The 15,938-nt window shown below is 40.9% G+C and overlaps 1 protein-coding gene across 1 annotated transcript; it reads right to left on the bottom strand.

Moving 5' to 3' along the window:
* Positions 1-7,038: 7,038 nt before the first annotated feature.
* On the bottom strand, positions 7,039-15,409 carry LOC125522974 (uncharacterized). The gene is made up of 26 exons (XM_048688018.2): positions 15,171-15,409; positions 14,823-15,071; positions 13,854-13,934; positions 13,623-13,760; positions 13,281-13,441; positions 12,865-12,992; positions 12,644-12,735; positions 12,475-12,526; positions 12,325-12,385; positions 11,984-12,138; positions 11,830-11,891; positions 11,582-11,746; positions 10,917-10,985; positions 10,729-10,827; positions 10,467-10,556; positions 9,970-10,045; positions 9,777-9,867; positions 9,610-9,679; positions 9,344-9,523; positions 8,831-8,953; positions 8,646-8,729; positions 8,371-8,555; positions 8,143-8,281; positions 7,989-8,048; positions 7,780-7,884; positions 7,039-7,672 (listed from the first exon to the last, which is right to left on the bottom strand). The coding sequence occupies exons 1-26, from the start codon at positions 15,291-15,293 to the stop codon at positions 7,550-7,552; spliced, it is 2,961 nt and encodes a 986-aa protein (XP_048543975.2). The 5' UTR covers positions 15,294-15,409; the 3' UTR covers positions 7,039-7,549.
* Between the last annotated feature and the right edge of the window lie 529 nt (positions 15,410-15,938).

Below are 15,938 nucleotides of genomic sequence, written 5' to 3' on the forward strand. Positions count from 1 at the left end.
CCCAAATACACTTAAAGATCGCATCGGATGAACCTTCCACAATATTATATACATGCTCCCTTTGCCTCGTGATGTTGATTGAGCTCGAGGTGGGAATATGTCATCCTTGTTAATAGCTCAATCCTCTTTATCGATTTCCATGACTCGGAATCCTTGAAACATGGTGTAGTATGGCCATACATTTTCTTGGTCCTATCACTAGTGGCCAAGAGAGACCCCCCTCCCCCCATTGTATTGAGGGGCAAATCTCATCTTGATCGATGATGTCTCGCGACATATTTCAAGGCAAACCCGAAAACTACCTTTATGTCTACACAGTTATGGTGTGGCATTTGATACCCCCTAAGTAAGCCCTTGTGCTTCCTAAACACGTGTGAAGATCTCAAGTCTAAGGAATCATCATACACATTGTGTGAGGCTAACTGATGGCATAGAAGAATACAACTTTCTCACAATGTCTCGTGGTGAGTCAGTCCAACCAAATGTTCTCCAACACACCTTGTACGCACTTTTTTTTACTAGCATATATGTTTGCATCTTTACATGATAAAATGAAAAATATATCTATTAAATTTGGATGTCATAATTTGGCTTCAATTTGCAGTACAAACACATACTGCTCTATCCTATGCTGAGTTTGAGTCTTAAATTATGAAAATTGTAGTTATATCATACTGTGATAAAAAAATTATGATGAGTTTAGAGGAAGCCAAACTATTACGTGAGGATATCATTTATCTTATATGTACTAACTGGAGGCATCAACAGAGCTCCACGTTAATCCTTGAAAAACGGATGAAAATAATTATTGGATCTCAATTGTGTGGATAAGATTTAACAAAACACAAAATCGATGGAGCCTTCACGTCAATCCTAGAAAAAACTGATGAGAATAACCATCGGATCTCAGTTGCGTAGATAAGATCTAACAAAACATGGAATCGTGTTCGCAGGAGTCATAGAGACACAACCTTGCATTATATCTCACTCATACTCAAATATGTTACTCCACACAATTGTGTTGTGGCATGCGGCAAGGCATGCCCAACGCATCGTTTGTCTCAGATACTTGGATGTGATTTCTATTTCTCAGGTTCTATCCATAAATCGTTCATGGTTTGTTCATCGCCCTTGGGTCGGGACCAGGTGGCAGAGGAAATAGGTTTCGGTTTCATCGTTTTTTTTGCCACGGAATCAGGGCGAGGAAGAACGTCCATTAGCTATGTGCAATCATCGGACGGATACCTTACATCGTGCTCACCAAATCTCCCACGTGCACCCCTCCTCCTGAACTCATCTGGTCTTCGTCGCTCCATCACCCCCATCCCCATGCATCTGTATGTTGTTCCTTACTGCCGCTTTTCTGTCGTGTCTATTGCTCTTCCGCCCTCTCAATTGAGGTTGTGTGGCTCACTCATCCTAATATGCTTATCTCCGCAAGATTTGAATCTACATTTCGTGTTCTGATCATGCTACAAACTAGCATCATTTTTTGGTCCCATAGATGAACTTGGTCCACAATGGTTGAGGAGTAGGATGCATAATCATGGCAATTAAATGTCCTTTTTCTTTTTTTTAAATGATCAGATATATTATAAAGATTCACCGGAAATACAAATCATCTTAGACATAATTAAAATTACGTCAAGATTCATGGATCATCAAACAATCATTGCCGCCACCAGAACGAGCCACCGAGGCGCCGTTGCCGCCTAGGGCCCATCCCAGATTATTCTATCCTTACATCTAATCACTGGTGTAGGCATTTTGTCGAGCACATGGCGTGCGATGTCCGCTGCTCCTAGCGCCATGCCTCCGTCCTAGTCGAGCGATTCGGAGCTTGAGGTGGCGGCGGCGGCAGCATCGGGGTCGAACTGGTCCTCGTGGCGCCTTGTACCGCAGCTAGGCGGTGAGCGCGACGCAGCGACGGGCCGAACTCGGGCGCCACAGACCAGCGAACTGTCATCGGAGCTCGGCCGAGGACGGCGAGCAAGAGCAGCACCTGGTGTCGTGGTTCGCGGCGGCGCTGGACAAGAAGCCGCCGGCGGCGGTGGCAGAGAGCTCGGCGAGATATTCGGCTCGCCGGACGCCAGCGGCGGTTCCTGCGGGATGTTGTGCCGTGGTGAGCCTCATGCCGGACGAGATAGACACGACGTCCTCCGCCCTCACCTGGTTCTTCGGGCTCCTCGCCGCCAACCCGCGCTGCGAGCGGCCCGTGCACGTGGAGGTCACGCGCCGGCCGCACGGAGGCGTCGACGACGACGGGTACGTACTATTCCCTCCGTTTCAAAATAGATGACCGTGCGAGGAGCTGAACGGGATGCACCACCTGCATGCGAGGTCGCTGGATGCGTTTTGCACGCGGACCACGGAAGCAAGCAGACCGTCCTTGTGTTAGACCAGGAGCACAAATTCCTTCACGTGTTCTTCAGAGCGTTCGTCTTCCAGTCCATGTGATCGCGCGCGTGTTGCAGATTTGGCAATGACGACACAGACATCGGGCGTCGCGTCGGCGCACCAGCTGCGATGGCAACGACAACCACCGTCCCTCCGCCGACGGCAGCGCTAACCGCGACATGGGCACACTGCTCTGCTGCACCCTGATGTATGACGTGTCAAATTTTAGTCAAAACTGGATCCACGTTAGCAGAAAACCATGGAAACCACGCGAGGGACTAAACTAATCCTATTTAATAAGTTATAAGGGACTAAGTTTTGCTGATTTTAAAGTATAGAAGAAACATAATTTACCATGTAGAGTCAATTACACCGGTGGTGCTAGAACTTGGCGCAAATGGTCACTTTAGTGCTAGAACTTGTGGCATACATCGAAGTGGTGTAAAAACTTGGCCCGAACATGCAAATACGGTGCAAATCTCGTTTTTATACGCCGGCAACGCTGACGGAGCATGATAGTGTGGCGTAGGGCCCGGTGTCAGTGACCATATTGGGAAGACGGGTGTGTGGTGTGCTCTTTCTGCAAAAAACCCCCTTGAATTCTTATTTTTTGCTTTTTTCTTACATAAAGGCCCCTGTTAAGTTTACACAGTAACTGCATGTGTGGCATCTGATGATCCCATTTGTCAGCCAAATATCACAAATTTTATTAGTTTCAGAATGAAAAATGGAAACCACGCATGACTCGAACAGGTGACCCTTGGGTCAAACGGAGTGCGCGGCTAGCCAACCCAGCAGATAACAATTAATGTTATATAATGATACTAAGCCTTTTACATCCTGACCTAAAATAATGTAAAATAATAATAATAAGACAATCACAGGGAACGTAAAATAACAATTATAAATTTGAAAAAAAAAGATGCCGCCGTGCGATTCCGTACTAGCGACCTGACAATTACCACCAGCAGAACCTAGCAATACAACCACTAGCATTTCGTGCCTTAAACATGCTAGTTTTTTTTTTCATTTTAGCTTAAAAAATGTAAATTGTATTGTAAATACGTATTCATTTCAGAATCTGCAGACACACTAGGCTAATTCTTTTCATACATATATTTAAATTAATTTATAAATACAAATATAATTTATAGAAAACACACAAAATTTATAAAAGTGCATGAACACTTATAAAACAACATAAAGAAATTAAATCTTGGACAATTTTATATACAACATAATTATATTATAAAAAATTAGTTTTTTTGAACTTATAGGATAATTTATTTAAGTACAAATATTTTCTAAAGTTACTTTGATATTTTAATTCATATGAAAAAATATTAAAAAAAATTCGTAATTTAAATTGATGGATTTTAAAATTAATAGGTGAGCATTTTTGGTTTATATATTTATTTATATGTATATTATTTATAATTACAATTTTTTAAACTTGTAATTATAAATAATATACATATTTTATTGTAGACATGTAAATTGTAATACTCCCTCTGTTCACATTTGTAAGACCTTTTAGACATTTAAGACAACACTTAAAATGGTTCAATTTCAGCTGTCCTAAATGACTTATAAAAGTGAACAGATGGAGTAATATACATGTAAATTGTAGCCCAGGAGCACGTTCTATTATAGACATGAACCGTAACAATTATATTTACACATCAGAGTCCATTTGTCTCAAAAAAAAAATTGAGAGTCCATAATTGGAGTGGCACGCCCTCCTACTTGCTTTACATGGGTAGCTTGTTCGAAACCCCACGGGCGAAACTGTTTTTATGGATTAAAATTCTTGATTTATGTTACTTAACTCAAAGATGTAAAACTTGTGTATGCTTATGCATCAGCAAGTGAACTGTGGGCGGGTGGGTAGCCGCGCACACTGGTTAGACCGTGGTCACCGGTACGAATCCCTCTGCGTCATATTTTTCATTCTAACAAAATTTGTGATGTTTCACTGACAAGTGAGACCCACCAGATGCCACACGCCTAACAGGTGCCTTTTCATGAGAAAAAATAAAAATCTGAGGGTGTTTTTGCAAAAAAGAGCACGCTACACGCCCAGCCTTCACTATGCAGTCACTGACAGCGGGCCCGATGCTATGCTATCATGCCTCGTCAGCATTGCGGCCGTATACAAACGAGATTTGCACCGTATTTGCACGTCCAAGCCAAGTTTTTGCACCACTTTAATGTATCTTGCAAGTTCTAGCACTAAAGTGATCATTTACGCCAATTTCTAGCATCACCGGTGTAATTGACTCTACCATGTATGTACAAACCTCACTAGGTCGAAACAACAGGCATCGAAGCTCTCCTCGTAGCATGCCGGTACATGATCAAATCATAGAAGAAACATAACATTGCTCCGATATATGAAAGGTAGCTGTTCTGTGTAGCTTGCCCAATATCTACGGGTGTATTCATGCATTCTTTGTTTTTTATGAATTGATCTTCATGAATTATGTTATTTACGCAGAATTGTTATTGTTTAGTTTAGTGCGCCCTGATGCTAGACTTAATAAAATCTGTCATGTAGCAGATCATATATAAAGATATACTGTACTAGGTACGACACAATATGTAATTATGTAGTTGTAGTTGGTCGGTGATCATTCATAGGGATGTTTTGACTTATACCTGCATGTTATTTCATCTTGTAATTCTGCTTTAAGCTACTTCTAAAGATTAGAGTACCTCTCAATAGAAATAAAAATTTACCATGATACAATGACGAGACCTAAACTATATGAAAGGGCAAGAGAGAGCATAAGTAACAAGAACGCATTTATGTAGCGTGTGGCCATTTTTTCATGTTGAATAAGATAATTGCAAAGATAACTCATGTTTTTGCTTTCCTTGGTACTAATAACGCAGATTACAGAAATTAGGCTTCTTCTGTATCATCAAGACTAGGCATTTTTTTTACTGAAAGCCTAACTACCCCCCAGCTTGTAACACTCAATGTACATGCTTGAGTGTACTTCAAATTTTCAACGACATATTGCACTCATTGACCGATGTGATGCAGGACATAATTGGATCATTTGATCTAGAGAGCACAAAGTAACATGCGCACCACCATACAACATTTGTTTATGCGAAAGTTCAACTTAGATGAAGTTTATAATACATCCGAATTGATGACAACATATCTAATGTTATGTACCGGGTGACATCCGAATTGATGAAGCTGTGATGTCGCCTGATTTTTATTTGGACTCTTTGATTTTTTGAATTGCTCTCTCATTTGTGAGTTCCCATGACTCATATATATTAACTGAATCCCCCATGGCAAATAATCACGTGTGAGAACGCCAATTTTTAAGACATGATAATACAATGTAGGAATCAGAACAGCATATGATTGGAATATCATGCACTATTGATTCCAACAATATACCTTAACAGAACAATTTTTTAGGTGAAACCTTCATATTTTGTAGGGAAGGTGAAACCTTTGGATGGTTCATAGGAGATGAGCACATAATTTAACGGAACAGTGAGAGAAATATGGAGAGAACTAGAGGGGGATCCTAAAGACCAGAGTCCATAAAAATGTCTATGAAACCAAACATTCCACAGAGGCCCTAAAATTATTTGAGCCCTTTGGTGCTTACATACGTGAAGAAAGGCCAAGAGTGATGTCCAGAATGTTGCAACTATTTAACATTTATTCTTACTCCCTCTGTTCACTTTTATAAGACCTTGAATATATTTCAGACAATGTGCAAAACAACCCATTTTGAGTTGTCTGAAACAACTTACAAAAGTGAACGGAGGGAGTACTATTTTTTAAGTACTCATTTTTTATAAAAAAATATTGATTTTAGTTCAAATTTACATGTGCACTTACTTGGTTGGCATTTACGCTTTTTTTATAGTTTAAGTATCACATCATATAATATAACAAATGAAATAAAAAAATTGTTGAACAAGCTCGGTGCATACTACTAACTTGCTAAAATAATGGTGAATATGTTATCAAGGGGTTATAATCTTTGTATGTTAAATAACTAACCAGCAGTTGCACGAGCTGACGATTAGTTTTACTCCCTCCGTTCCAAAATAGATGAGTTATCTATTTTGGAATGGAGGGAGTACTAGTTAGTGACGTCGGTGGTGATGTTATTGCAAGTAAGGATTGGTTCACACAGAACACCAACTGAATTGGATTGGCACCGATTACGACCCGAACATGCATACGTCTTTTATTTCAAATTTAAAACCTTGTCCATTATAATTATGCCCCATGACTCGATGAAGTTTGAATTGTTTATGTTTGTTCTGTATTATACAAAAAAAATGCTTTTAGGTTACTATAAATTGTTTCTGCAAAAGTGACGCAATGCCATTTTAGAGGCCGCTGTCATGTTTGTCTCACCGAGCTAGTGGCAACACAAATATAATTTACCTAGCGCAAATATATATAACTAGGCTCATCTTCTCAATGAGTTTCCTTAACTTTTCTTTACTGATTGATTCTGTAGATGTGTAATCGAAAGCCGAAATAATTGCAACGCTTTTCTCTCTTACATATAGTAGATGCTACTCAAGGTATAATTGCACAAGTGTCTTAACCAGTACAATGCAGCTCCAGGATTCTCAAAATAATTGCTCAGATGTTACCTTGGCAACGCAGCTCCAGGCTTTTCAAAATCTATTTACATGAGAACAGGAATACAAAGAGTCCAATTTTCTACTTGAAATGAATTTGTTTCTCCAATTTTTTTGCTGGATGAATTAACATGCACAATGAATACAAGAATGAACAGATCGCCCGACACTGTAGAACAAAATTTGCCGGACCACAAAAGGACTACATATACAACTCAAAATTTTGCCGGGCCACAGAACAAAACTAGGTACAACTTGAGGCTGTGCAAGCAACGCATCCCTTTTCTTTTTCTTTCTTTTTGACAAGGCCTATCCATAGCCAAAGGAACAGATCCAGATCGCCGTAAGAAGCTGTCGACCCGGATCCAAATCATCAACCTAGATACCTAGGTAGGTGGGAGTGTCGGAGGCAGCCGCTCCTCATTCCTCAAGGAAGCAGCGAAAAACCCGACTGTTCTCTCCATGGCAGTATACTATTGGTATAGCTACTCTACATATGTCTACCTACATACAGCTACTATATGTAGTAGCTGCTGGCCTGTTCTTTGCTTTTGCTCCTTGATCCGCCGTCGCCATACTGGTCGTGCCACCGAATAAGTTCCCTCATGTTTTCGGAGTCAACTGGCACGCTAGCGCACACCTATGCAGCAAATCATGCAACGTGGTTATCACATGGTCAATAAGCAAGCAGTAACAAACATACCTATTGCCAGCAAGTTTTCAAACAACTAGTGCTTTGATCCTCACCTGATCATGGGCCGATTTGAAATCGTCCATTCTAAGAGGCCGGATGTCGTCAGCTGTAAGCAGTGCAGGCTCAGGCCTACCTTCGGCAATCGCTACACTCTTCTCCTGTACAAAAGCAAAACCAGTATGAATAATTCAGCCACACCGGTGTGTGAGTGTGTGTGCGCGCGGGGGGGCCACAGAGGGGGGGTTTGGGTTTACATGCACACCTTTATTTCTCTCTCTAGGAGATCGCGAATGGGCCGCCCTGCTGCTGTTACACAGAGATTCTGGGGGAAAGGGGAATGTCAATGAGAATTCGGTGCGGTGGTACTCATTGCTGAAGAGCATAAGAGAGTCAGACCATCACCAACATCAACATACCTTCAAGTCACTTCCTGAATATCCATCAGTCATATTGGCAACTGACTCAAGACTCACATCTTCTGCCAACGCTTCTTTGGACAGTATCAGCTTCAAAATCCTCTCTCTATTCGGCGCATTAGGAAGGTTCACCATTAATCTGCCAACACCGGTCAGATCAGTGCCTAATAATTAAGAGCTAATGAGGACACCAAGATTTGTCAAGTAGTATAGGGAGATAGATGCTACCTGCGAGGTAACCTTCTAATGACCGCCTCATCAAGATCATAGGGCCTGTTGGTGGCTGCAAGAACCACTACACGTTCGTCATCTTTAGTAAGCAACCCCTCCCAATTCACCATAAATTCATTTTTCATCCTTCGCGTGGTTTCTGGCTCTTCTCGATTTTGTCTCTTTCCTAGCATGCTGTCAACCTGTGAAAGAAAGAAATACAGAAGAGGATGTGAGCATAATTAATAAACCATGCATAAAAGAAAATGATTATTATAGACTTGATTGCTCACCTCATCAAGGAATATTACAGCAGGAGATAGTTTACTTGCCAAAGAGAAAATGGCCTTTACATATTTCTCTCCTTCCCCAAACCACTGAAAACAAGACGAAAGAAAAACGCACCAGCTTTAACAGGCCGGAAAGCGCACACAAGAGCAGGGGCAGCCAATTTGTTATTTTGATTCAACTAACATACCTTTGGCGTGATGCTTGACATGGATACGTTCATAAAGCTTGCACCTGATTCTGTGGCTACTGCTTTTGCGAGCATTGTTTTACCGGTGCCGGGAGGTCCAAAGAGCAATATTCCCTTCGCAGGCTGCCAACATGAAAGGGATTCAATGCAGTGACTCATTAACCTTCACAAATTTATTTTTCATGTAAAACACTATCCAGCTAGATGTACATATACTTCTTTTATCTCCCCATTTCCCAATATAAAAAATGGCAAGCACAGTTCTGATTATTTAAAAAACAATGCCACAGCAACAGAACCCTGAGTCTTTACATCAAGCATCCTAGCTAACTGCTAGTTACTGCAGTTATATTGGTGAGCAAATAATTAAAATTCTGCATATCTTTTTTTGGCCAATAAAGTAACCATAGATATTAATCATGTTGGAAGGCAACCGGATTTATAATTTTAAAATTGTTGTACGGCCTATCCACTAAGAGAGCTGCCCTTAGCTGAATGTACATGACCGAGTACCTTTAATAGCTGCCCTTTGCTGAACAATTCAGGTCTTTTTAGAGGAGTTATAATCAATTCCTTTAACGTGTCTTTTACACACTCCAGGGCTCCGATATCGTCAAAGGTTACTCCAATTTCATGGGGTGCAATAACATTCGACAGAAGGCTTCTCTCAAACTCATTCTCTGTGACCACGTCCTGAAAATAAAATAAAATAAAAACCTAGATGAATTTAAGCATCTTAGACTTTTAAATAGCTCGCTAGATATAGGGGCGGAGGACACCTTCAGTGCTTTCTTTGAGCTACTACTGGCCATGCTCTCGCGCTGTATACGTTCGAGTCCGTGCTTCAGACTGTAACCACAAAGCTAACTTGGTATTCCACAAAAACACCTAATTCAAGTTTATTTTGATATGTAATACTCATAGGACATTAGCATCGTCTATTTACCTTTCTGTTGAAAGTACAGGTTTGGCATCCATATTGGGTTTATCGTGCTCAAGGTGATAAGAAATCCCATAACCAATAACCTTATCCACATCTGAAAATGGGAAAATCATAAGTTTTCAGTAAACATGTCTATAGAATTGAAAATAAAATACTAACAGTTGGTCCATGACTGACAATGGAAGAACCAACTTACCGTCATGAGTCAGTAGTCGGTCCGTAATTGGTAATTCTTCAACGTTGTGGCATTCAATTTCACATTGGGTCAGAAACTGCATTATAAAACAATGTAAGAATCATATAATAATTATCCAAAGTATCACTACCGAAGTTCATTAATAATCGAAGGTACCAAATGCTACCATTCTAGCAATTGTTGTTCCACCTCTATAGGTGCTTTCTTTTGATACATTGATTGATTGCAAGGGAATACTACTTGAAGGGCATAAAACATGTAAATCAATAAAAGCAATATATAGTCAAGTAGAGCACCATAAAATTCTTTTCAGAATTGCTTTTGTGCAAGGAGCGCTATACATATAACTATATAAGTTCACATTTCAATCATATAGCAAGTTAGAAATGAAACCATGCAATTAAGTTTTCTCGATCAAACACTGCTATACATGTACTTCCAGGGTCGCACAAAAAAATTCCTGTCACCTTCTGCAGAGACTCCTTGTTGCAGCTTACCTTGCGAATACTAAGAACATTGGCTTTAGCTCTAAGGCTTTCGGCATCAAGTCTTATTTGTTGGTTCAAATATGATAGCTGTGCTTTGTCCTAAGAAAAAACACGAATCTCTAGATTAGACAAAGTACCATCTGCAAGCTAATGGTTAACAGAAGTTTTTTGAATATGTCACCAGGGGGGAGGAGTCCCGCCTGTATGTTGATCTCTATTCAAAGAAATGGAGCCGGTTTATATGGGAAACCAGATAAAACCGTGACATTACCTTCGGAGGTTCAATGTAAATTCTGTTAGGGAAAAGCTTAGTTAGATGCTTTATTGAGTAATCATTGTTTCTTTCTTGCAATTTACTTCCAGAAGAGCCCTGCATTTTTCATAGCATTCGTTAGAGTAGCTCCCAAACATTCTACACCATGCCTACAAACTCTAATATAAATAAGTATTAATTTTTACCAATAAAGAGTTAATAAGGGCCTGGGCGTCATTACCAAGCGCCGGAAAAGATAATCCTTTTGGAGGTGACTATAAAATAGACCAGCGTCAGCAATCTCGAAGATAAAAAATAAGTACAAAAAAACAGTGTTAAATATATTCAACAGAACGATACAAAGCTGACAAGAAGAGAGAAGCCGAGGGGAATGAATATTTGCTGCATGTTAACTAGTGAATTCAGAATCCTCCGGTGGCAAGAGTTGTCTTAGGTTTAGTCTCATGTGCCAAAATGTTACTCAAACCACATATTAGCTAGTGAAATATTAAAAAGAGTTGTCTTAGGTTTAGTCTCATGTGACAAAAAGATTTGTCTTAGGTGTTTGTCCTTGAGAGTTGAGCTAGCCTAGTGATCTCGGCTATCCTACGTTTCACTCACCCCTGTTCCGATCGTTTTGAAAATATAGGTGTGCCAACCTATCTGAGCAATCTTTCCTATTCTACCTAAAAAACCTTGTGCTTTAGCAGAACACCAAATGTAATGGACTGCTGTGTAGTACTATACCTTATCTATAAATGTGTCAACCTATCTAATCAATCTTCCCTACCTAAAAAACACCCGATATCACGGCATCTTAATCCTTGTGCTAAATTTCAATTTACTTCCTAAAGGGGACTGTGTAGTATACCTTATCTATCTGGCTGGTTGCCCAAGTGTAAGAAGCAATTATTAGAACACCAGGTGGAAGTTCCTTCCCTAGTGATTCATGTGATTCTGGACTTCTGGTCAGCGTTCTCTCTAAATCCTTAACGAACACAATCAAAGTGCTACTTTGGCTTTCTTCCGAAATGACCTGAAAGGCAATGGAAACAATGTTGTTGCAGGCTATAGAAGGTTAAATTTCACATAAATATGATCACCCAAAACAGTAGGTACCTGATTTAACTCGTCTATACCAAATTGTTTATCACTAGAAGAGCTTGGGAGAAGTTCATTAACTAGAGAAATGTCAAACAGTTAATCACAAATCAGATCAGAAGAGCATCAGTAGGCAACCAAAATGACCATTGCACATCAAGTTCACACTAACCAGGGCAAAAGAAGCCATGATCTTTGTCGCACAAACCCCCAAGATCATTACCACCCGGAATCGGCTTGTCAAATCTAACTCCAACTTTATGGAAACTACCGACATTGTTTTCGAAGGCAAGCATCACTCTGCCCCGATAACCATTAGTTGGCCCCCTGCGAATAAGCCAAATTTACAATGTAAAATTCCAAAGGAAATTATCTTGCTAACATAATCATGCGATGAGCAGGGCTAACATACTCATGTAACAAATATGACCAAAAAGCACAAAGAACAAAGGAGATCTAGGATGCACAAATATTATGTCAAAGTGAAACAGAAATACAAGGCTACAAAGCTACCTGTGCATAAATGTGTGAAAGGGAGGTTTTGTAATTGGGCCAATATACTTTACCCTACTCCCTGCACAACAAAGAGTATATATAAAGGCTTCAGTAAAGATTATGGTAACATTTAAGCTGATAAACAATATAAAAAAAGGGTACCAAAACCTTTTCCAAAAGTTACACCATTGGGCGATTCTGGAACCTTGGTACATCTGGCCTGAACATAATTTTATTTCTCAGATAATGCATAAATTGCTTCGGCATTCACAGAGTACAAGTTGCTTAGTTACTATGTTTGGATTGATATTGAAATGGAAACTCATAGATAACTTACAGAAGGAAGCAGAAGAGAATCAACAATGAGAAGTCTGGCACCAAACTTCTTTGCAAGGGCCTTTACAATTGTTTCCTGATAAATTTCGGTCCCTAGAAAAGCATATTTGTGCAAATATAGTTAACTACTCCCTGGACAAGCAATGATTAGAAAAATGCCACCTCCTGGTCCTGTGACCTTAGTAAATATCAAAAACGGAGAAGAGAAATGCTGAAAAATACCAGATGAACTAGATAACATAATTCGCTGGTTTAGAGACGAAATTCCCCATAAACTTCTGATGAACCTTTTCCCCCTGTGTTCCATGTGTATGGATGCAGTTGTCAAGAGTTTGCTCTTTGTATTCTCACTGCATAAAAAAAGGAAAGATGGTTTGATGAATAATGAGAGGAAAGATGATTCAAACAAACATTTTTGTAAACAATTTTCTTTGCCTAAATATATATAAGCTAAACAACTTGAACACCAAAAGTATACAGAAAAGGGAGACTTTGCTTTGCCCTCAGCTTTGAGGGATGCAAATAAACAGAATAGTGCAAAATGTTTCATTCACATGGCATAGCATGCAGAGAAAAGTGTTTAAGTAACGGATAGCTGTTGAAACAAATGAGCTAAACACAAGTAGCATATTAGTTACCTAAGATAGTAGGGGAAATTCTCAAGAGTAACTTGAATAGCATCTGGACAAAGAATTCCTCGTTTTAATCCATCCGTAAAAGTTTGAGATACCCTCTGGTTATTCTCTCCAGCTGATACAGAGATCGGCGCTTCATTGCCATTTAAAAGATACTGGAAAATCTGGTAGAAGGTTAAGGCTAACTCCCCTTGATTTCAGAGAATAGTCAAACTAACAAATCTGGCAGCTTTTACTTATCATTGTCGGAGTAGCATATAATCAATGGAATATATGGAAATGATAACAGAGGACAGACAGGGGTAAAGTACAGTGTAGCAACAAAACATGATAAGAAATGGATACGTAGGCATTCTTGTAATGTGAAATGATAACTTCATCCCCATCGGCAAGGGGAGTTGTGGTGCCCTTGATGATGTTCCTACGATTTACTTGAACCCACCCCGGTTCTCCTGTGACTTCTAATAGACACTGGCCCGATTCCTGGAAGAACAAAGCAAAGCAGCACAATGTTTACGCAAAAAAAGTCGAATAGTCAACAAAGCAAGGAACGATAGCAAGGTTAACAGTATGTACCTCAAGGTGCCGCAACATGCATAGAGTCACGCTATTGAAACCGATAGCACATAGACGGTTACTGATGGTGAGATGAGGAGTCTGCAATCAGGTAGTGATGGTTGGTATCTATCAGGCAGTGATTAAGGTGATTCACGAACACGCACAAATGATAATAAAGAAGGAATGCACTAGAGTCAACAGTTAAGAACAAACCAATGCATTTCACATTTCTGTAATGCATTTCACATTTCTGTAATGTATTTCACATTTGAGATGCTGAAATTCACAATTCTGTAACGCATTTCACATTTCTGTAATGTATTTCACATTTGTGATGCTGAAACTCACATTTCTGTAATGCATTTCATATTTCTGTAATGCATTTCACATTTGAGATGCTGAAATTCACATTTCTGTAATGCATGTCACATTTCACATTTCTGTGATGCATTTCACGTTTGAGATGCTGAAATTCTCACCGAGGTGTTGAGAACAAAATTTGCAAGACTAGACAAAACGGCCTGCAATGCAACTCTAAGTTGCATCTTCAAGCTAAGAAAATTTTCATTTCACCACGAGTTGACTAACACTTGACCTTTCTGTGAGTGGTTGGTTAATTCTGAATCAGGCATGATGGTCGTTGATATTCCCCAACAAATTCAGACACCAACAACTTTTAACACCCGCAAGAAAAATTCCTACATGAACAATGCCTACAAAACTGAACTGCAATCATCAAGACCAGGGGAAATCTTGTAACTTGGTCTAAGAAAAGGGGGGAAATCTTGATTCTTGAAGACCAGCAGATGCTAGATTAGATATCTGCAGCCAGACAGCATCAAGAATGAACGCAGGCGAGCTCTAAAATGAAGGCCAAGAATCGCCAAGAAACAGAGCATTCGCCCCCAACGAGCTCTAAAATGGAGTCATGACGATAATCTTGAAGAGAATGGAGAACCAATGAGTCAGCAACCCCAATTCACGCACCTCCGAGAACTGTGACAGCAGCCTCGCCCACGGCCCCGGGTTCGGCGGCTGCCTCGCTTGCGACCCCGTCGCCGCCGCAGCCAGCCTGTCCTGCGCGGCCAATGACGCGAGCGCCTTGCACACCTCCTCCTCCACAGCATGCCTCGAGCTCGTCGTCGCCTTCTCCGCCGCCGCCGCCGCGGCGACGGGCGCCTTCTCCTGGGGTTTGTCCGCCTCCGCCTTCTCCTTCCCCTTCCCCGTCGCGCCCGCCTGCGAAGCGAGGTCGGGTCAACCCGAGGCGTCCAAGGTCCAAACTGACACCGAATTCTCGCGCTGCTGGATTGGAGGGGCCAGCCCGGCCAGAGTCACCTTGGAGCGCTTGATGGGGGAGGCGGGGGACGGGGGCTGCGGCGGCGACGACGACGGCGCGCGCTTCCTGCCGCCCTTTCCTCGTCCGCTGCCGTCGGCGGAACTACGGGGAGTGTCCACCATGGCGGTCGCCGGCGACGAGGGGCGCTCTTTCTCTTTCCGGAAAGCAACCGTAACGGAAAACCTTCCTCTCGGTGGATTTCTGTTACTGTATTTCTTTTTACGCGAGAAAATAAATGGTGGGTCGGCGAGGAGGAGGCTTTATATAAACGGTGAGGCGAGGAGAGAGCTCAGATAACTTCAGTTCATAATTGTGCTCCGCATTTATTTCATGATTTCACCGCACTAAGCTTTATATAAGTGGCGAGGTCAGGTAAATGGTTCGTAATTGAGTTCTTTTTGTCGAGCACTCAGCAAAGATTTGTTGAGTGTCAAAACTCGGTGCATGGCAAAAAAAAGAGGAACAAGGGACAACCTGTTTTTGCCGAGTTCTCTAGCATGTGTACTCGGCAAAAGTTTGTCTGGAATTAAATCACGTGGAGATATAGAGCACAAAGCACGTGAAGAACACACAAAACATGCAAAGAACATACCAAGTAAAAGTCATTTTTGGTCTTGCTTTGTTACCGACTAGATTATGAGCTTGTTTCGAGTTGAAAGTTGTTTTTCTTCACCCGGATGTCATTTATGTACAAATAATGACTATCAGAAACAAGTGCTTCAACATAAATAAGTATTAAAATAATATAGTTCATGAGGGGGAGGGGG

The sequence above is a fragment of the Triticum urartu genome, chromosome 7A (genome assembly GCF_056163025.1).
Source record: "Triticum urartu cultivar PI428250 chromosome 7A, HENAU_Tu73, whole genome shotgun sequence".
NCBI lineage: Eukaryota > Viridiplantae > Streptophyta > Magnoliopsida > Poales > Poaceae > Triticum > Triticum urartu.

Coding starts and splice junctions, on each gene's coding strand:
- LOC125522974 (XM_048688018.2), bottom strand. CDS start 15,293: ATGGTGGACACTCCCCGTAGTTCCGCCGACGGCAGCGGACGAGGAAAG. Junction 8,954..9,343: donor GCAAAGGGCAGCTATTAAAG/GTACTCGGTCAT, acceptor TCATGTTGGCAG/CCTGCGAAGGGAATATTGCT. Junction 7,673..7,779: donor TCAAATCGGCCCATGATCAG/GTGAGGATCAAA, acceptor TTTGCTGCATAG/GTGTGCGCTAGCGTGCCAGT.